Genomic DNA, 22,966 nt, shown 5'->3' with positions numbered 1-22,966 from the left:
TCTTCTTGTGTGAGCAGTTCATTTTCTCACCCTTTTCCTTTAAGCCCATATATCTGCAGAAGGTTATTTGACACTTAACTGAATTAATTTTTATTTCCAGGACTGTGGGACTTCTGTGACTCCTTATTTCTGCTCAATTCTCTTTTCAATTCCATCTTATTTCTCTACTTTTTCTTTAAACTTTTTTTTTTTTTTGTTCAACAAGACAAGAAACAAGAATGGGAATCCTTTTGCTTAGCCCTACAACTCTTATGAGAAATCTGAGCAAGAAAACTCTGTGACTATAGAAGTGAATACAGCAAAATTTACTTTGGTGCCTTCAGTAAGGAAAAAACTTGCTGTTAAATCTGAGGGTGACCACTGAAGTCTTCCCTTGCAGGTTTCCTTTTAAAATATTTGACATAGAAACTTAAAATTAAAGGTTTCCTAAACTTTCTGAAGTGAGATTTTTGGTGAAGAAAAACTATACTAAGCCTATTTGTTTTGTGGGGCTGCTTTATGCTCGATTTCTGTCAGTCACTGGCTTGTTCTTACTGCTCTGAAGATGTGGTGTGTTGGTGTAGTGAGAACTGACAGCATGCAAAACCCTCAAGAGTGGGGACTTCAAAACTTTATTAAAAGTCAGGAATTATGCTTTGAGGCTGTCTTGATGGTTGTTTGATTTGTTTTGTTTTGTTTTGTTTGTTTTTTTCCCCCGAAAAGGACGCACCAACCACTGGTCTGCGATCATTGGTAGTTCTCACTCCAAGAACTACATCCTGTGGGAGTATGGAGGATATGCCAGTGAAGGTGTCAAACAAGTTGCAGAGCTGGGGTCCCCTGTGAAGATGGAAGAAGAAATTCGACAGCAGGTAGGTGTATTTCAGTGCATACTTTAAAAAAAGGATCCTCTCTTGACCTGCGAACAGTCTGTCATTGACAATGTCTCTGAATGTAATTTTGCCAAATAATTCTCAGTTAAGTAGAGAAGGAGCTCTTCCTGTCTTTCTAGACTTGTTCTTATACTGGCAAGAGTTTTTGTCTAGGAAAGGACAAGTAAGTGGCAGCATTCTAGACTTAGAAAATCTGTGTGCCACATGAAGCATAAATCAGAGGTAGCAAAGTAAAACTCACCTTTTCAGGCTTAATTGGGAAGAATCATGAAAGTTTTTGCTAAGAGAAAACCTTGAAGACAGCCAGCAATATCCCTGCCTTAAAATAGTGACGGATTATGTATCATTGAGATACACTTTGCAGAATGCTACATTTTGCTTTTTGATGAATCACCTCATGTTGTGTTATACAAATACATACAGTGCTGTGTTTCCCTGTTCATCATTATTTGTGTTCACAAGCATGCTTTCCTTAATAACCTCTTTTACAAAGAAAATAATCTATTCCTTAATTTTGAACACGTGCACGAAGCCCTCTGTACATACAGTCACTTTTTCCACATTTGTGTGGATCTTTCCTATATTTGACACTTCTGAAGATGAAGTCAGCAAAAGTAAAAGCAGTGTTCAAGATGATATTGTTGATTAATCATTCTTCCTTCTGGTAACTGCTGCATGTCAAAGACACAGTATTTCGAGACCTACAGGGTAGGTTGTATACAGGATTACACAAAGAGATACAAAAAAAATAAAAAAATTCAATTATATTTATATAAACAGTATAAAATTACCTCAGAGACTGTTTTGCTCACGAGAAAACTTGTATAGTGAAAAGCTTTGTGTGCTAAATTCAATTTGCTTTTTTGTGATGCTTAAGTGTATATAATCATGGTGCAAGAACAGCTGGTGTATTTGACAAGAAAACTCCCAAAGCCAAGAAAAATAAAATAAAACCAGCTTATAACTTAATATATAAAAGGGATAGAAAAGGAATATGAAAGGGAAAAAACAATTTCATTGTGGGGCAAAATGTGATCATGGATGCATTATTTTTTAACCCATCATAAACCTTGGTGTACTTGGAAATAGAAAGTAGGCCTTGATCCTATGCCGAAAAGTGGCTGGGTTTTATCCCAGCAATATAATATAAACCCAGATGGATGAAAATGATAGCAGAATATTGTGTATACCACATGTAACTTACCATTTTTGCTGCTTACTTGGGAAATCAGTATTTTCTTGTAGTAGGCCCACATGGAATGAAGGAAATCAGCAATTTTGTATTGAAGAAGATAAATTCTGTTACAGTCTTGATGAATACTCTATAAAATAGAGGTTTGGCACATCTGAATTGGGACTATTCAAAGATTAGGTCTTCTTTTGAAGCAGCAGGAGCAAGGGGGAGGTATGGGGTGAGGAGCAAGCAGAGGTGCATTTATGAAAGGTGACGCTGAGTAGTGGGAGAAGGGCAGTGAATTTGAAGGGAATATGGAAAAAAATGAAAATCATGCCTCTGCTTTCCAAACCTGGCTTCTTTGTCACTATGTGCCATGTGTTTGCAAAAAGGGGATGTATTTATACCCTGGATTCAAATCAGAGCACCTTGTGGCTTTCAAAGCACTTCAGATCAATAACTGGCTACAGTTTCAGGGGCTGCTGAGATTGAACGTGAAATTAATGAACGTCGCAGTTAATTCCAACACTGGGATGTCTGATTGGGTCAACCCTGCAGTAATTCATGATTCTCCTGGGTCAGTTTATCCAAGCAATGAGCCTGTGTTCTAACTGGCTGTTACCTAGAACAGTGCAGCATGTCATCAAATGCCATAACATTTTTATTGAGATTATTTGAATTTTTTTTCTTTTTAACGTATTCTTAAGCTGCACTGATATTTTTGAGAGATTTTGAGGTAAAATTCTGCAACCAAGACAGCAGAACTAGTTATGCCAGGAGCTAATTTGCTGACATGTAAGTCAGGCTGGTATTTTTTTTTTTTTTTTTTAATTGCACTTTGTCCCTTACAGTATCCCTACCTGCCTTGTGATTTGATAATGTTGTTTCCTTCCCCACATGTTTCAATTTACCCAGGATCTATTTGCTCCTTTTCCATTTCTTACTCTACCTCTCTTTCCCCTCTCTGCTGTCCTCCCAGTCCTGTGTTGTGGGTTGATGGGAGGATCAATTCGTTAAACTCATTCTCCAAACAGCTTTGACGTTTTTGAAAGCACAGGAAAGGCAGCTTTTGTAATTCTGGTGCCTGGACTCAGAGCTCTCTCACTGCAGTTAAGGCACTTCTTCCAGGGCCACACCTGGATTTGGGAATCTGCTGGGTGTCTACTTTGTTTTGTAGGGAGTTTCTTAGGTGAACACATATTAGACACATATTTATGTAACCAGCATCTGTCACAGGCCTTACCCAAGGTTTTATTAAAGAAAAAAATCTAATTATTTATATGTTTTATTACCAAAAATTTGTAGTGTATACAAAACCAACAACAACAACAAAAAGGTCTGTCTTTCAAGGAGCTTTGTTAAGAAGTGTCCTAACAATTATGTGTCATTAAATAAAAGATCCTCAAGCGTGAACATTTGCTCCCCCTATGACAGGATGCTGCATCATCATCAGTTTTTCTTCTTGACCTGGCACCTTGGGCTGCTCTGGTTTGTGTTGTTACTGTAAAGAGCCTGTGTGGGATTTTTGCATGGATGATCCTGGGCACTGTAAACTTGCTTTGTAGTTTGTTTATCTGGGAGAACTTAAAGGAACTAATCAGCCTTTTTGTTAAAGTGTTCCTGGCAGCCTGGAAGGAAAGCCAGGCCACATAAGAGTTGTACTAAAACAATCTGTCAAGTGGTTGATGTGTACAATAGGATAATTCATGCGTTACACTGTAGGGGTTATAAATGAACAAAGGATGGAAGAGGAATTATGTGAGGGGAAGAATGTGCTCTGACCTCACATATCTCTGAGATATATTCACACTCTCACTTTGAGAAATTCTGAATTCTCCAGAACCCATCATTTGATAAACAGGCTCGTAGGAAATGAATGCAGAATTTGAAGGGGAAATTTTGCATTCAAATTGGGATTGCTCTGTTTAAACAAATGAACAAAAAACCAAGATGGTTAAAACATGAATCAGAAGGAGTAAAGTGTAATTCTAAATCTCATGTCCTAGGCTAATGGGACAAGATTCAAATAGAAACATTGTTTTAAATATCTCTCACCTTAAGAGAAATAATTTGGTTTTGCCTAATTATCTCTGAATAAATATGCAGTCATTTTGCCAACAATTTTTTTTTTTAAACCAAGATAAGTAATATTCTGTAGCTTGCATCTTTCTCCAGAAAAAGCAGTGTGTACTCTCTGCATGCTCCCTATGGAGCCATAGGTGACATTCTTACGGGTTTGGTTTAATGCTCTCTGAAATGTCAGTCAGTGGGATGACTTCTTAGATTATCTGCAGCATCCCCAGATGAAAGCTGACTGTGCCGCCAGACCTTTCAGAAGAGCAAGTTCTGTTTTTCACGAAGATGCTTGTAAAGTTTTAGACACATGATAATGTGTGAATTGAAGGTGAAACCTGAAACAACAAAAAATTTCTATAGAAAAAAATGTGCAATTGTTATGACTCCATCCAAACATTTGTCTCTACAAAATAGTCCTGATTTGGATTATTTTAATAAAAAAAGAAAAGAGAGTAAAAATTAAAGTAACTTCATAGTTGGATTCATCCTGATTGATTGATTTTTTTTTAAGGTAATTTCAGTATTTCAGTTGAATAGTTATCATTTTATTACCCATTTTGTAAGGCAGTGCTGTGTTCTTCCACAGAAGAATGGGGTCACTAGATTTTCCTGGCTGAGGCTGGTAAATCACCTGAATTACAAAGAGAAATCTGCAGGATATTGATCACCTTTTATTACAGCACTGGGCAAATTACTGTGTTTACTGAAACAAGCTCAAAATTTGCTTTTTGAATCAGCTGCTATTGTGTGCTTAGAGAGGCTAAAATTAGCCAACCTGGGAGGTTCAACTCAGTTGACTTGTGCTTGGCAGAACAGCTGAAAATTCTCCCTGAACACTTCACCTCAGAGACCAGGATACCCCTGACACAATGCCTGGGAATTAGGCTGGGAATTGCGCTGGGAAACTGCGGTTGTTGTTGAAATAGTTCAGTCTCTGTTTGTTCAAAAGAACTAAAAAATTAGTGACAACATGGTGGCTTGGCCTTCATTGCAGGAGGAGATTGGAACAAATGAAGGGTCTTTTGCCATGAACTAATACTGACATTCCTGCTGTTATTCTTACTGATGGAAACCAGAAGGAATTGGCCACCTGGGATGTTTTACCTTTGCCTAACCAAACCTTCAGTTAATGGCATTAACACACACACACAGAGCCCCTTTCTCGTCAGTCCCCAGGGAGGGCATTTTTGTTCCCACCCAGATTTCAGAGGCACCAGCCTTTCCCTGTTGAAGAGACAGGAAAATTATTGTGGCCATGGAGTCTGATACAAAAAGCATCACTGTGGCTCTTCCAAACGATCCCAAAGCCCTTTAGGTCTCTGTGCAAAGCCCATAGAAATGTTCAGTGGTTTTGGACTTGGTGTAACAGTGAAGCAGCAGAACTCTGTCCCAGCATGCTTCCCTCTTTAGTTACAGCCTGACAGCATGGTTTTAGTGGGGTATTTATTCTAATTCTGGACAGATCAAGCTGCTTGGTCATAAATTTGTTTTTAGACTTCTGTTTGCTCATTTAGACTGCTCTGCACTCTGTGCATACACCTCTGAATTACGGTATTTTTTAATGCCTTTTGAAAAGGTTAAATGGTAGATTTATCATCCTTTCCTTTTGGAAGATATACCTTATGTAATAATTCAAAATCTCTGGCATTTTGGTAATTAGGAATTTTGAAACCCTTGTATACTGTGCTAAATTTCATAAGGTATTTCTGCCAGAAAGAAATTGTTGTCTACTTGTGTCATAAAGAGAAGCTTTATGTGCCAATAAATAACACGTACAACAGGGCTCAGAACCTCTCTTCTAGAGGGGGGGGTTCCATCTTTTAATAAACTTCTGTTGGAAACTGCAATTAGAATGATTCAGTTTGTGCTGTTTTCTTTAAAAAAACAAACAAAAGTGTTCATCCCAACTCCATTCTTTTTTTAGTATCTGATGACAATAAAGATGTGCTTGTCTAATAAAAAGTGAACTGATGCAATCTGTGCCACAAAACACCTTTTGTTAGCCTAAAAGCCGTTGAAGGTAATGACTCTTTCACAAAATTAAGCTCTGACAAACTATTATTAAGTGGTGTATTATTTTCTGGGCCAAAACATGAAAGATTCAACACACTTGTATTAGTTCAGACAATAAAAACTGAACAGAAAAATTTGTGCTTATTTGGGTACTCTGAAAATACCGTTGTCCTATGGATAAACTGCTGGTGATGAGAGCACAGTCCTTGTTCCACTGTTACTCCATGTGTGGTTCTTCTGTTTGTAGGGTTGTGAGAGGTGGCAGATGTTGAACACATTTTGTGCAAAATGTTTTTTCTATTATTGTGGTAATCTCCCTGGTCTGGAACACCAGGCAACATATAATTTTGAACTTTTATTTAGCCTTTGGTCAAAACTTTAGCAAAATAATGGCTTAGTTAATAATGCTTTTTCTCTTCATTTCTTCTTGCCTTCCCTCATCCATTGTCAGCTGGAGACTGTTCTTTCTGGTAATAAACAAGGAGAGATAATATTTGAAAAACTAAACTAATTTTATTTGTTTAATTTTCTGTGCTTTAATCAGCCTTTTGCTATTTGATTAATCAATAAGGCACCTTGATTTTTAAAGCTCCAAGTTGTGAGTTCTCATGTTGCTTAATGAATTCCAAAGGTTTCACACCTCTAACTTTTATGGGAGTCTTTGAGATTTTGCCCTCTGAATAACTGCCCAGTAATTGATATGAAACGATTTGCATAACCAAACAATGAGTTACAGTGTTAAGTTAGCTCAACATTTAATTTCTCCTTCATTTGCCTCAATTTGTCTTGCTGCTTATTTTCTTCTGATCATCACAGACCGTCCATTTCTAATATAAAACAGGGAGAAGCACACCTTTTCAGTAATCAGGTTCTCTTTGAATAAAAGATTTTCAAACTTTTTTTGCAGAAAACAGACCCTTCAAGAAAAAAAAAAAAGCAGTCTAAACACAAAGACCTGTCTTCTCAGTGAATTCTGATGCTAAATTGTGTAGAAATGGGACTTATCAAAATTCCTACCATTTTTTCAATCTCTCTAATAGCTCAGAGGCCCATCAAAGCTTATGAAGATTTTCTCTGGCTCTTTGATATCTGTCTGGATTGCAGCAAAGCAATGCTAGAGGAGGGCAACTGTTGCTTATGGTAGATCCATTCATTTGGGTGCATGCAATAATTTTGGTTCTCCAGTACACAGACATAAAAGTTGCAAGGAAATGTCACTTGTTTGGGACAATATGATTGGGTTGCTAGACATTATTTGCTAATTTTTGTGTTTTAAAATACCTTACCTTTTCATTTCCTGCAGTTAGATCTTATCATGCTGTTCTGCTGTCACAAAATTATTACCATCCTGTGGCAGATTCATCCAGTGGAAAGATGTGATGAAATTACTTGCAAATTATTTTCCTTCAGTCTACCACTGTTATACTTTTAAAACACGAGCATTTTAGGTGATTCTTCTTGTGCTGCTGATACTGAGGGACCAGCTCCACCTGATAGCAGAAGTTCAGCACTCCTAACACCAGACTCTGGTTAGAGAAATTAGTTGTGTTAATTGCAACTATTCTGGTTTGGAATGGCATCTCTGAATCCTAATATGGCAGAGCAGCTGCATTTGAGTGACTCTGAGGCACTCAGGAACTGTCTTGTAGCAACACAAGCTGAATGTTAAGCAACACAAGATGAATGTTAAGTAACACAAACTGCAGAAGAGGTAACACCAATAATGCTGAATTGTTTGTCAGGTATACAGAGCAGATGGTTGGGCTCCTCCTTCTGCGGGAGACACTGCCCAAACTCCTGTGGACTTCAGCAAAGTCTGCTTTTTAAGGGTCAGAGTACAACTAAAAATTAAATTAGGGACCAGTCGATTTCTCTCTGAATAGTTTCCTCTGCAGTGGCTCAACCTGTAATTAAAATGCAGTAGCTGAGTAGCCGGTGGCATTCAGCTGCCTATTAAGGAGATGCTGCAAAGGCTAAACAAGGGTCTGAACTCTCATTAGCAGCATTTGTCAGGAACCACAGGATCTTCCTTGTTTTCTCTCTTGTTGCATTGTAAATATTGTTCAAAGGAACAGCATGCAATAACAGCTGAGGCTGAAGAGTCCTACCAGCTCATTTGACTTGCAAATGCTTAATTATTCAGACAAATTTTCAACATGAACAAAAACTAAAGAAATAACCCACAATGCAAAGTTTGTCATTCTGGGATTAACTTTCTGGGGGGTTGTTTGCTTAGAAACCTCAGTTCAGAACTCCCACTCTGTATCAAATGCTTATTTCCACCTAAATTTCAGCAGAACAGTTAGAAAAATACCATGTACAAATATCAAACATACAAACACTGCTTAGCCTGTGTCCTTTTCTAAGACAGCTCTTCTCAGTTAGATATCTCGATCACAGAGACTGATTTAAAAATTTATTTACTGCATTTAACGTTCAGAGAATAGAAATGTTCAGGTATTATGTTGCATCTGTATTAATATGTAATAGATCAACTAGTTCAAGACATTGAACAGGGAGGATATTCATAAGTCTTGAAATGAAGTTTTAACTTTGTTTTCCTGGATTGCTTTTCTAGCCTGAATCCAAAAGGACTCTAATGTGTTGTAGTTTCTGTCAGTCAAAACCAGAAGCAGGAATACTTATTTTTAGTGGTGGGAAGGTTAATGTTATTGGCTAGACTTTAGCTCAGGAAAGAACAACGTGCTTGCAGGTTGTGCGTTTCTTTGAAGTTCACCAGTCAAATATGGATGGAAAAGAACTTATGCATGAATTTAGGGACTGTAATAAATGCTGCAGCCTGAAACAGCTTCAAGGGTTAACACAGGCTTGGATGAAAATGTCTGCTGTTGTAATTAACTGCTGGTAACAAACTCTAGATTCCTTTTAAGACGATGTTTCTGGATTCTCCCTCAGTCAGCTCTCTTCTTTAAACACACCTCAGCTTATTATATTCTTGCTTCAGTCAGTGACACCTTCAAATAAATACCCCTCCTTATAGCATGGGGTGTATTCTGCTATTTCAGGAACATTCTGTGGGAAAGGAGCCATACAGAAGTTACTGGAAAGCAGCCAATCGAGAGTAGAGAGGGTCCAGTGCAAGTGGTTACTTGCATTGACATTCACCCCTATTTGATGCCAATATTTTAGCAAATGATATAAAACAATGGGGTCAAAAGTAGGTATATTCATAACTAGAAATACTCTATAGAAAATTTGTTTTCAAATAAAAATTTGGAAATTTAAGGGAGATATTAGGCTGTACCACAACAAGGAAGTTGATGGATAAACACTGGGTACTTCAAATGTTTATTTTCTTCTTTCTGAGTGAGAAGAGGCCATCACTATATCTGGAGTTGTCTCAGGGGTGTTTAAACACCTTGCACCTTACCAATATAGTGAGTCATCTTGTTTGGACAAATCAGTCCAAACCTCTTAATATGGTTTCTTCTATAAAATACTTCTCAATCTTAGGAAAGGACAAAAAAATTAGCTAAGAGACTGGATAAATTAATCTATTTACAGAAATGGGATGCATCTTAAAATTATTGTTTGTGCTATATTCCCTATAAGTTGGCAATACTAATTTAGATGTTGAGGATGCAATGATTTTTGTCCTTCTCTCCTTCCTTTATAACTGTACTCTTGAATACTTTCAATAGTTTTAGTGCATTCGGTGCTTTAAAAGTATCTTATTTAAGTATCAATATAGAAAACAGAATTTTTTAAAATTCTATTTTTGAATTCTGTTGAACTATGGAAAGAAGAAAGAGTTTTTAAGCATTTTTAAATTACAGACTGAGAGAACATTTGGGCTACACAGTTAATGGTGTTATTTTGATTCACAAGCCAGATCAATTATTGATATTATTTGCAGGTTTGTGGGTTGCTTATTGAATATCTGACAGATGCACCTCTAAACCAAGCAAGAATCAGAAAGAGTGAGTGCTTTTGTGCTTTAGGATGGTTTAAACTGAATGATATGAGATGGGATTTTAGTGCTCTTGTTTGTATATATATTCCTGCATTATTTGACAGTGGAGGGATAGTGGAAGAGAATGGATGATTTCTTGAAGAACTTAATTTTCAGCATACCTTGATCAGAACTGCAAATTTTCTGTGAGAGTCAGAGGAATGAAGACAGGGAAAATGGGCCGTCGTGGGTTTGCAGAAGGTGGAAGACAAACCCTTGTACTTCTAATCCAATACTGACTTAAATCCCCAGACGCTTTTTAATGCACTTTTTCTTGTTCCTTACATTTATGCTTCAAAACATCAAAAATGCAGCATTTTAGTGTTCTTCCAAAACAATTAGTTCAGTTTAAACACTCAGCTGTATGTATCACTGCTGTTACTCCATCCTCACAGCTTTACTTTCTCAGAGCAATTTTCAGAACATGGGAATTTCTTTGCTTCTTTTCTTCCAGCAGCTGAGAATGGTCCTCTAAAAGCAGCTTTCCACAGCTCTGTGCAGTGCGTTCTGCTGAAGACTTCACAATGTGACTCGTGCTTTTAAAATAAAAACTAAAGGAAGAAATAGATCTTTGTCATCATTAGCTTAAAGCAATGTACACAAAGTGGAATGTATGTGTATATAAAAATGTGTATAATATACAAAAACGTACATTGCTCTTCAATATACATAGTTTAATGTTTAGACATGAGGAAACTGTTTATAATAAGTTCATTATCCATGTAAACTACATCAAAAGTCTGTAGCTAGACATAAAAATGTAACCAGATCCACTATCTAGAATCTGCTTGAGCATCACTAGCTTTTGCACTTTTATCAAGGGGCTGACTTGTCACTGATTAATATACAGCCATGAATAGTAGTAATCTGCTTTCTCAAACCCAAGATGCACACATCTCCCCAGTCTTTAGATTAAGAAAGACATCCAGAAATTTTTAAAAATTATTTGCCACTGAGGCTTATTGCTACATCTTCATTTCTCCTTGGCTTAAAAAAATCCACAATACTGCAAAGAAATAAAATCTCATGGTTATTTAAGCTATGTGACAAGACTTTGTGCTGAAATACTCATGAAACAGCTTGTGTTGATGGGAAAGTGAAAGTTGAATTTTTTTTAATGTACATGAGTTTGAATCCCACACACAGATCTTCTTAGAATTGTAGTACAGAGGCTTTTTCATTTTCCAAATGGAAATGCAATTTTTCTACATCCCATATAAATTCACTTTAATAATCACTCCTTAAAATTAAGGTTTGCTATGTTATTAGCCAAATAAAAAGGTTTCATTTGAGTTGTACGGGCAAAGAAATATATCCACAGTAGACACCTATTCATAAGACAAAAAACCTGTCAGTAAATTTTCTGTCAAGTGCCACTTTTAATATTTCCTGTTTCTTTTTCTCTACATAAAATGTTGGGCAGACTTGGTGCACGTCCCATTCATGTCAGTGATACTCCTGTTCCTTCGTTCAGTCGGGAGCCTGCCTGGGTGAGTCAGTGCATGTTGGCACACTGGAGACTCCTCTGCCTGGGACAGCCTGGGCGTGTGAGGGTTGGACTGACTTCAACCCACAGCAGCTGTGCTGCTTTAACTCCTCAGCTCAAGAGGTGTCCTGGAGAGGTGGCTTCCCTGTGTTTTAGCTTAGTAGTGTTCCAAGACACTGAAAGACAGCAAGCAAAGGAAGGAAGCTGCACAAAGGGGTTCTAGAGCAGAGTAACAGTTCTGACAGGCGATTTACCCTGCCGTAGCTCATTGGGGCTTTTGCAGACAAGTTCAAAGTAGGAGAAGGATGGGGAGAAACTATTTACAAGAACATGTAGTGACAGGAGAAGGGGGAATGGCTTAAAACTTAAAGGGTTTAGATTGGATATTAGGAAAAAATTCTTTACTGTGAGGGTGGTGAGGCCCTGGCACAGATTGTCCAGATAGGCTGTGGCTGCCTCTGGATCCCTGCAAGTGTGCAAGGCAGGTTGGATGTGGCTCTGAGCTACCTGGGATAGTGGAAGGTATCTCTGCATGTGGGAATGAGATGATCTTTAAGATCCCTTCTAACTGAAGCCATTCTGTGAAGGTAAGAATCCAGAGCTCCCTGTCCTGAGAGCTCCTGAGTAGAGGCATCTTTCCCTGAATTATGGCACGTAGTATCAGTGCAGCTCTTTAGATTCAGTTGAGAGGCTCCTCATCGTTTTAAGCTCTTGAATGAGTTCTTCACATTTTCACAGCAGGCCTGATTTCACTCAGAAAGTTCTGTAAACTTTTTCCTTGGAGATAGTGTGTGGGTTTGGGATGTACAGATCTTTTGGGCTGTGTGATCCCATGTCACCTGACAGGACTGAGGTCTAAATCAAAATTATTTAAGAAGCTAAAACCTTCCCATGTAAAACTCAGGTCATCATTTCAGGATGAAATTACAGGGGAGACAAGTATCTACTTTGATATGGGGTAGTGTGTTTACAGTGAAGCAGGATACGAGTTTATTTATCTTTCTTTACCTGTTCTTTTGACCAAAAATTAGTATCTGCTTGGTTTGTGGCATCGTGTTTATACTTTTGCAGTACCTTCAGGAGAAATGCCACTCTGCCTCAGCCCTTTTGCAGCAATGCTAGGGAAAGTAGATGGAAAAGTTCATTTTCACTGAACAAAATAAGGAGAAAGCCTGCAGTGTTCCATAGATACAAGTTGTTTTAAATGCTTCTCTTTTCAAAAGTTAATTATGTGATTGCTGCATTACTTAAGAGCTGAGAAGAACATATCTGTAATGAGCAGAATCTGAGTAGATTTTTAATGCATCTCTTTCAGCTCTCCCTGTGGCTAGGAGTGCTTATTGAGATGTTCATTTACAATAGATTACTGGTACTTTTTTAAAGTACTTTCCCACTCTCCATAATTGATGTATTAGTGTATCCCCTAAGCATATTTTCTTGCTCATCTTTACTCCATTAAGATTAAACAGAATGGTCATTAGATCATAAAGCAGTAAAATATTCACTTTGCTACTTACTGCGAAAGAGCTGTCAAATATAAAGATTGACTTTGCCTTCAGGTACATTTTTGATGGTCCTTTACATAAAGCCCTGAACCACTGTAACACACAGTACTAGATGAAGAACTTTCTTCATTGGAGGAAGTATAACTTAATTAGGTGTCAGGCCCAGAATGTTTTGCTCAGCCCATGCTTTTCTCTGTGCAAGTTTTTTATCCATGGTTATATGAATTCAGGACACAGTTGCAATGCAGGTTAAAATTAGAGAGACAATTTAAACTTTATTGCTTGCTATAGAATTTTTAATAGGTTTTAATTAAAATGTCAAAGATCATATTCTCTCTCTATATATATATTTCAAATAACAGTGGAGAATATGAGTATGTAAAGACATTAAATAACCCAATTTTCAGTGTGCAAGCATAAATTGCGCTTGCAAAGAGGTGTTCAATCATGCAACAAACCCCAAAGTTTATGTTTAGAAATTTAGGCTGGCAGAATAGTGTGTGTTTCCCTTACTCACTGTAGTCCCTCCTTACTTTTCTCCAATGCTCTTTTCTTCGAAGGGAGAAAAAGAGAATGTTTCAAACAGTAAAAGCAATTTTCAAAGGGCATCAAGGATACTTCTATTTTATAATTGACTGATGAAACATATAAAATACATAAAATATATGCAGCAGCATAACTGCAAAGATGCTCTTGTCAGTAAGGGTCATGTTTATTGCCCACCAAGCTAGAGAAACTTTGCAAAAGAAGTATGGTATTAATGACTGAGTAATTATTATCAGGAGAAAGTGCAGTCAGATTTATTTTATTGATTATTTCTTTATTAATAATGTCATGGCTCCAAGGTCACAGTGTTCCCAGACATTCAGAGAAGTATCAATATTCATTAGTTTTGATTGTTAATGAGTGTGAGATCCCTCTATCAGTGCAGTTCTGGGCCAATTTTTTCTGTCCTGAGATTACTGAAGTAATTAACAAATTGATAACATCCAGAATTGTAATGAAAAGCTTTGGGATATTCTAGCCTATGTTTATCATACTGGCTTTTTTAATGATGGTGTTAATGTCTGTAATACTTGAGGTCTTCTGAGGGAAAAGCCCTTTTCCCCAAGAAGTCTGGTGTGCTATAATGGCATTCTGTGATTTTATTTGGTTGGAGACTGTCTTGGGAATGGTGATCATGAAATTTGATGTTTGATTCTTGAAGTAAGGAGGGGTGTTAGCAGAATGGCTGCCCTGGACTTGTGAAGGACAGACCTTGGCCTGTTTAAGAGACTGGTTAAAAGAGTCCTTTTGGAGGCATTCCTGAAGGGCAAAGGAGCCCTTTGGACATTCTTCAAGAAGGAAGAATGGACATTCTTCAAGAAGGAAGTCCTAAAAGGCACAGGAGCAGGCCATGCCCTGTGCTGAAAGATGAGCTGGTGGGCAAAACCAGCCTGGCTGAGCAGAGAACTTTGGCTGGAACTCAGGAAAAAGAGGAGAGCTTGAGACTTTTGGAAGAAGGGGCAGTTTGGGAGGACTACAAGGGTGCTGTGAGGTTATGCAGGGCTAATTAACCTTTAAGATAATTTTTGCCATCAAAGCAACCCCTTAATTCCATCAGTGCTTCAGTTTTGTTGCTGCAGATCCCTTCCTGAGTGCTCCCACATTCCAGGGCTGGCTCAGCCACCCACACTGGCAGCTCAGTGTTCTGAGTTGTGATCTCAGCACTGCTGCCTCTCCCAGCCTGGGCTGATGGTGCTCTTTTCTCCTTGACTCCGTGTTTTGACACATCTCTCTGAAGTTTGGTCTGCCTTGTCACTGACTGGAAGCACAGCCCGTCTGATGCTTATGGCAAATGATATTTCTTCCTTTTATCAGTTTTCCTTGGGTGAAAGCACGTCCCTCACTCATTATGTAGAACAGGTAACGAGCTGATTACTTGTGCTCCACTTAGTGGTATGATGGGATATGTGTCACTCTTGTCAACACTGTAGAATAATCTTCAGAAGACGCTAGCTCTTCTAGAGTCACCATCAGTATCCTTCCTGGAGGCCCTTCTCACTCTCTGCTGGGTTCCTTGTGTTGACCCCACTGTCAGTGACTGTCTCTTCTTTTTATGGCTTTGGACAACTGCATCCACATGCCCTAAGCCCGTCACTGTGCCCCTGAGTCCCCTCCTAACAGAGGCTCTGACAGAGCTGCAGTAAGCAGCTTGATCACCTCAGTGGAGCTCCACTGGAGACAGGGGCTGCAATTATATTCACAATAAATAATCAAGATAATTTGATCCTTTGACACTTATCTGTGATGTTTTCTGCAATGGCACTGCCATTTCTTATGTTTTTTTGTTGTGCAAACTAGAGGAAGTCAGTTCTTTACCTGTTCAGTCCCACCTTTACTTTTCATCTCCTCTTTCTTTCTAATCTTCCTGTATTTGCACTGAAAAGCATTTTAGTAAACATATATGACCTTTTTCTGAAATTGTATTCTAAGTTTCTCTCAAAGAGCACCTATGATTCAACCTCTTCCAGAGTGAGTGCCATTATTTGGCCATTTCTTTTGTACTTAATTGTGGAACTTGGCAGAGTTTGAAAGGTTTATATCCTTTTCTTTAAATAGATGTTCAAATGAAGTGAAAGAATTCAGTTGCTAGCCATTCATTCATCTATAATATTACATGAGAAAAATTTTCACCGTTTTTTTTTTTCTGTGGAAGGTATAATAAACTAGCTTGTAAGTCCCTTGTCAGTTTTTATTTTTGCCTTTATGACTTTATAACATCTGTTTCAGAAACACCAGCCTTTGTTTCCATTCCAGTTTGTTTTGGCCAGCATATACTGAAAAAAAGATACTGTGAAGCACTGCTAAATTTACAGGTAAATTATACGAATTCCTATATACTCCTAAAAGGTTTTGACTGTCCAGATGGCAACTAAGGCCTCTAAGATTTCCCATGTGCTGGTGACTTTAAAAGAAACAAAAGTAGCAACACAGACACCAGCCCCCTCAAACAAATAACAGTGAAATGAATGGCTTTTCTTACCTCTGTGCCATAGGTCTGGTTGATAAAGCAGGAAAATATCTTGTCCTTTACAGAAAACAGAGCTTTGTGATCCTGTAAAATTTAATTTTTTGTAGCAGAGGAGGTTGGGTATTGTCTACCTAACACAGCACTGCCTTTGTGCTTGAAGTGCCTGCAGTCAAACTTCCACCTAAGAGAAAGATCTATGCAATGTGGGAGGCTGAAAGGAGCAATAACCTGTGTGTCTCAATGGTTGCAGCTGAGGATCTTTTTGTTTTTCTAACCTGCTGCTGCTGCTGGCATGGAATAACCTCAATTCTGGTGGATATTTTGAGCTGGACAGCAGGCCTGAGGGCTGCCTGTTGTATTCCTCTTAGATGAGCTCCCTATTTTGCCATTTGAACTCATGTAGATCCTAGTTTTTTTAAGGGATTAAGAAGAAAGACCTTAAAATATAGGAAAATAAAGGGATATCCATTTTGGGACTAGGCAGTAGTCTTGGACTTTACTGAGTCACCACTATGCTTGACATTATTTTTTCCTTGGGATAGTCACATGTCTCCTCAGAATTTTACAATTTTTTTGGAAAAAAGAGATTTTTCATCCCTTCCTTCTCATTATGGTGTTGGGAGAATAAATAAAAATATATGCATATAATACATGTTGGTGAAGCATACCAAAATGCAGGGGGAGGGGCTGGATTATAATTTTTTATACATTTTGTTTAACTGATGATGTAATTCCTGGATGGCATCTTTAAGGCAAGAATGCTTTTCCCACAGAGATGTCCAGTAATATTTTCTATTCACACAGGGTTTATCTAATGGTTTCAAAGCATGTTAAAATATTTAAGAAAGTAAATGTCCTAATACTCAGACAAATTGGCTATAGAAGTTTTTACTGGTGAGTAAAAGTAGAGTGGTTAAGTGCCTTGCATATGTTATAAATCAAAGACTAAACTGGGAATTAAATTTTGGACCAATTTAGGGACAAAGATATTTGTAAAGATTTTCCTGGTTGCTCGGCAGAAATACTTCATTACCTCCATCAATAAGTATTTTTCACTTTGATGTCTCTCCATTGTGTGTTATCTCTAAGACTAAATTGTGAAAGAAGAGCATTGTGTGCCAGTTTTAATCAAAAACTAAGTCAAAGGGTCTTTTCTTTGGCCACTGCCTTTGAATGGTGTTTTTGACTGTACATGGCTTCCAGGGATGCTTGAGACTGAACTCCAATTGTGAGGTGAAAGAGCAAGTTTAATTTGCATGGGAACTTGTTGCTTAAGAGTTAGTGAGACTATTAACTAGTTTAACAGGATGAGTAATGTAGAATATATTTTCTTGTTTATTTTTTCTATCAGGACAAAGAAAATTGTCTTGACTTCTGTCTGAGGCAGAAAACAGTCGGAATTCCTTGGCTCTGGCCATGCCATTGCATCCCTCCACACTGGGCTCTGCAGTCTTTTCTCTGATAGCTGACAGTCAGCCTGTGAATTCCCTGTGATGCCAGGCAGGACAGGGATCTCTTGTGACAGTCAGTATTGTCTGTGCTTCTGCAAAGCCTTGTAAAACATTACTAAGTGCCTTTCATCTTCAAGAAAGGAAATGTGTGCTGCTCCTCTTAATACCCCATGCAGGAGTGAAGGAGAGATGGATCATTCCAATATTTTTAAGGCAAAATGCAAACCACTCCATCGTTATTTGAAGAGAAGAAGGAACATTCTATAGGAATTCATTAAAATCCTATTAAAAATGTTGCTCATCTGCAAGTGTGAATGAAAAGATTTTGACCTGTCCTTTCCACAATAGCTCACACTTGATGATACTGCCTTCATTTCTCCCAGTTTGTGAGGCGTGAGGAAATAAGATGGGCTCCAAGAAGAAGGATAATTCTATTTTCTTCACAGTGAGAAAGAGAGGCAGTGAGAAGAGAAAGGCTGCCATGTGTTGATGAGATCATCACTTTAATAGAAGCCATTTCTCTCTGAATGCTCTCTGGAGGTAAACACAACGATCGCTTTTAAAGTTAAAAGCATAATTCAGCCTGGTTATTTTCTTAATCCTGTTCTTATTGAGGTGCCTTGGTTCACCTGATCTGTTTAAATGGTGATGAATGCAGAATACGTTTTTCAACACTTGTTTCACCTTGATTCAGGATTCAATAGCAAATTTTAAAAAACCCCAAGCAACAAAACCATACAAATCCCCATCTTTTTAAGTAAAAAAGGCTGATTGGGCCAAATTGAAATATACAGGGAAAAAACCCAAAAACATTCTTCTTTATGGTGCCCTTGGGAAGTGCAAAGCTGGCAAAAAGTTATTTTGCAAATGACAAAAGATTTGTAAGTTCTCCTCAGGAACGACACAGATCACTTCAATCAGTTTGGATTCTAGAAACAGGGCTGCTTTATACCTGGAGTAAAGTGGTTGCTAAGGAATGGGTAGATTGAGCCTTTTCACATTGAAGCAAGGACTAGTACCTGTGGGAGATTTTTATTGGAAGCTGGTTATAGATGAAGTTAGTTTAGAGATAAAATTATTAGAAAAAGGCATTATCCTCAAATCAAGAATATAGTGGTCTTGCAAGAACTTAACCCAACAGTCTGTCTGATTTAAGCACTGATAATAAACTTTTCTGCAGCTATTTTGGTTGCTGGTAGAAGGGAACCACCAGCTTTTGCATCCATACCTTCCATTTTGTACTTGTGAGGGTTTAATATTCCAGCTTTATTTTCCCATTCCAATGAGATTTCGTGCTTTCCTGGAGCATAGCAGCAAAGAGCCCATCTTGTTTCCTTCTTTTCCAAGTAAAGAATAGAGCTCTTGTTCCCTCTCTTTTCCTTTTTCCAGGACTCTGTGATTCAGAGCAAAATCTTAAAATGAGAATTGTGGTGTGTTGCTGTGAGTTCTGTGGATGTTGGTCTTTGAGTGTTGATTCACACTCACAGTTTCATCCCCAGAATTAAACCAAGTTCTTCTCAGTATTAAATTAAAGAATTTCTCTCTTCAGGTGTAGTTATAAAAAATAACTGGTTTACAGGACCTTTGTCCCGTGAAGGAGACATTTTCACTGTCATGTAGGACAACTTGTCCTAAATTCAGATAAAATTTCCAGGATGCCCATCAAAACATTCACCTGGTAGCATTTTGGGTTTTCCTATACACATTTCCCAAAATTTCACCTGTAAACTTTGCAAACAAGATGAGGTATTTATCAGAAAACTTTCAGTGAATTTGTCATCCGCTTGCATATTATTTCCATAATTATTTATTCCCTAATATCCTCCTTCTTGATAAATAGCTCTAGAAGCTGTTAAAGTTTTCTCCACTGAAACAAAAATAGTATTTAAAAATAGAAAAAAAATATCCCTTGTACGTAATTGTCTACTTATCAGAGGCTTTTCCTCTTAAGTTTTCACATTTACTTGACTTGAGTTACTGAGTTTAATAATGGTCAAGATGCAAGTATAGACATGAAAAAAAGGGATACTTAACATCGAGGAGAAATGTATTGATTTAATTAAATTCCTGTCATATGCCCTAGAAAGAAGTGTCAAATTAAAACCAGTTATATTGGTTAGATATTTCAGATGTGACACAAATGAAGGCTTTATTAATTCCTTGGTTCCTAATTGTTTTATTTGCATCACAGCACACCATAGCTCTTGGATGTGGTTCTGCTCTTGCTCCCCCTGTAATTGCTTAGGACTTGGGCACAGGAGAGAGAAATCCAAGCCTGTCTCATTAATTGCTTGGTTTCTTTTAATAGCCATACATTACCTGCAGGATTTATTTGATGACCACTGCTTCTGCTGTTGCCTGAAGACTCCATTCAAAATGTCTTTTATATTATGGCACATCTTAAAGGCCAGGACATGCTCTTATCCCCAGTGTAGGTACGAAGAACTGGGCACAGATAAAGTGGTTTGAGCAAAATTCTAAAGTTCTGCATTTTTTGGGGGCAGAAAAGCTCATCTAATTCATCCTAGGTTTTTCACAAGGTAAAACAGGTTGCTTTTTTATGTTTTCTTTTCTTTTTTATTTCCCTAGGTTTGCTGTTATATTGTATATTTTATGGCTCTCAAAGGAGCATCTGAACATGCACCATCTCTACTGTGTGATGGAGTAATATATAGAATTAGTGATTTCAAACAAACCCACACACTTCAAGTTAAGAACATAAATATTTTATTCTAAATATTGATGCTTCCAACAGGTTCCTATTTTCATCCTAATTCTATTTTTTTTGCTAAACTGATTTTGATTGTGATGGGAGTAGAAAATCGATTTCATGCATGGAAATGACCAACAGAAAGACTATGAATGAAAAATGTCACACCCACCCGATACGACCAACACTGGGAGGGAATCCACAGATTTAATGTGGCATAGAAGAGGAGCCAAAATAATTTGGCTTCTAGAACAAAATTTGTGTTGAGGAAGATGAAATCTCTGTGAGAGATGATGGAAGACAGTTAAGGACAAGTCTGGTTCTGCTGCAGCAGTAACTGCTAGGCTCATGTCACAGTAATGAAAATGGTACTGGCAAACAGCAGATTTCCCAGCCTTGCAGAGGGAGTCAGTCCATTTGGAGTCTTGATAGGCAGGATTCCCCCAAGCAAATATCCTGAATCACTGTCACATATTAGCCTCTGCCTACTGTGCTGATGCTCCCAAAACAAACCTGATAGAAGATCATTTCTCTCTTACCTTGGAAGCCATTCTTCCCTTCTTTTTCCAATGCACACATTCTTTCTAAATCACAGTGTGAAGCCCAGGAGAAAACAGAGTGAAAAGAATCTTGGTTAGTCAAACAATTTTTGTTTTGTCTTGGTGGTGTTTTTTTGGGTTTTTTTTTAGAAAAGAAACAGCTGCTACAGTGGCAGACACAACTTTAGATTAAGATCTCTACAAACATCAGTAGATTTTGGTTTGAATCACCTGTGAGAGGATTTCAGCCCTGATAGCCCTGCCACCTGCAAGACAATAAAATCTAAAAAGAACTATATAAATGAAGGAAATTTTTAAATATAATTTCTTGGGTTGTAAGAATGTTACTGCGCTTAGCTGCAGCTGTGGCACAAGAAAGTTTTCTCTGTATGTTTTCTTCCCCATCATCAAGTGTTTTTAGCTTCTGTGTTGACCTTGTAGTTGCACCACTCTTGCCACCCTCAATCAACCAAAGAAGTGAGGCCAACACCGAGCCCTGCTTGTTCTTGACATGCAAGGAAGACGTGGGGAGCAGTTCTGCAGATCCATCCTTGGTTGTCTGCTGCTCACAGCGTGTACAGCTCTGATCACTACAGGATCTGAGCGTGGGGGGCCGTAAGCACAACGTGTCAGCCTGTTTCATATCCTCTCACGTTACAGACAGAAAAGGGCTTTACTTTTCCATGGAAAAGTTATTAGTGCATATATGCCTCCCTCCTAGCTCTGGTTCTTACCCTCAGAACCTTTGGCTTCCTGTGAAATTAGACTTTTGTTTGAATGTTAATAACTCTTGAGTGGCTTCATGCCATTGGTACCCGCTTTCAAATGCAAAACTGTGTCAATAAGGTGGAAATAAATTTAATAGGCTTAATGGTGCTTGTAGAATAAAGCAGCTTGTCTGTGACCTCCTCATTAAGGTGTTTGCTGACAATGCAGACTAACAGCAGTAGGACTTTAATACTACTGTGTGAGGAATTACTTTATTTTAAAAGACTTCAGCAAATTTTCATGCCTTTATCCGTCCCCATTCTGTCTAGCTGCTAGAACCTGTCAGTACTTCAAATACCTTATCCTCCTCCTTGACAGGGAATTTCTAAACGTACATAAATCTGTGGACCTAATTGCTCTTGAATATTTTTTTCAAACATGTTTCCCAGGAAACAGTCTGAGCCATAAAAATTCTGAACCATAAAAGTGCCATGACTGTGAAGTTAAGGTATCTATGCTGTGTATACCTTCACTCTTTAGATTTTGCTATACTCACCTTCTTTTTGAAACAACTAGTATTTTGAATGTACAAATAGTGAGCAGTTAGACTGAAGTTTAATCACCTGTTTCTTCTGAGTCAGCTCTGGCTTCATCTCAAAACAGAGCATGCCTTGATGCAGCAGTGGAAGCTCATTGTTTGTACTGAAATGCTCTGTTGTGCCTTATTCATGTGCAACACAATTTTGTTTCACCTCTAAAATAGTTAAATAAAGCTAATTGGGAGGTCCTGTAGTGCGTTGAGTGTGACAGGATCGTGTGTAGATGAATTAGAAAGGTGTGAGCCTATTGGTGCCTATCAGCTTTTGCACTGGGCTCCTGTTGGAAAGGTGGGAAATGCACTTAATGCAATAATTTGCCAGAGACAATTGCAAAATTGGCTGAGAGTGAACAACTTTCAGGGAGTGATATTCTTGTCATGTCACACATGCGGTATTAACAGATGATGGTAATTGAAGCAAGATTGAAATAGTCTAAGGTGAACCTTAATATTTATGAATTTTGTCAAAAAGTGAAAAAAGTGTCAATTACAAGAAAAACCTAGCACAGGATAATAAACCTTTGAGTTGTACGTAGCTCTTCCTGGTTTAACAAAATCCATTAAGAGAGTTAAAAAAAAAAGTAACGATAAGAATGTGCTACTTGGTAGTACTTGAAATTCATATATTATAGATTGAGCAGGGATACGATCAGGGTTATTCAGGGAAATGCCTGTTGCCTTCTATTTTCCTCAAGAGCTGCATCTTTTATTTCAAAAAGAGTTCTCAGGTGCTTTACAAAGTCTTTTTTTTTCTGCTGTTACAGCTAGCATGAGAGTTATTATCTGGTTTTGTATCACCGATTCCTCACTTCAGCAAATCACAACACAGCTGTTAACATTGACAGTGA

The 22,966-nt window shown here is 38.0% G+C and overlaps 1 protein-coding gene across 2 annotated transcripts in view; it reads left to right on the top strand.

The window, feature by feature from the left end:
- The window catches only part of SPON1 (spondin 1), a 175,540-nt gene that overhangs the window by 58,658 nt on the left and 93,916 nt on the right, over window positions 1-22,966 (top strand). For both annotated transcript variants that reach the window (XM_032111084.1, XM_032111083.1), the window contains exon 6: window positions 703-851. In XM_032111084.1, the coding sequence (XP_031966975.1) occupies window positions 703-851 (149 nt within the window). The remainder of the gene's footprint in view (window positions 1-702; window positions 852-22,966) is intronic.

This window comes from Corvus moneduloides, chromosome 6 (genome assembly GCF_009650955.1).
Source record: "Corvus moneduloides isolate bCorMon1 chromosome 6, bCorMon1.pri, whole genome shotgun sequence".
NCBI lineage: Eukaryota > Metazoa > Chordata > Aves > Passeriformes > Corvidae > Corvus > Corvus moneduloides.
The sequence above is the reverse complement of the archived record's forward strand: the minus strand, read 5'-3'. Positions and strand labels throughout refer to the sequence as shown.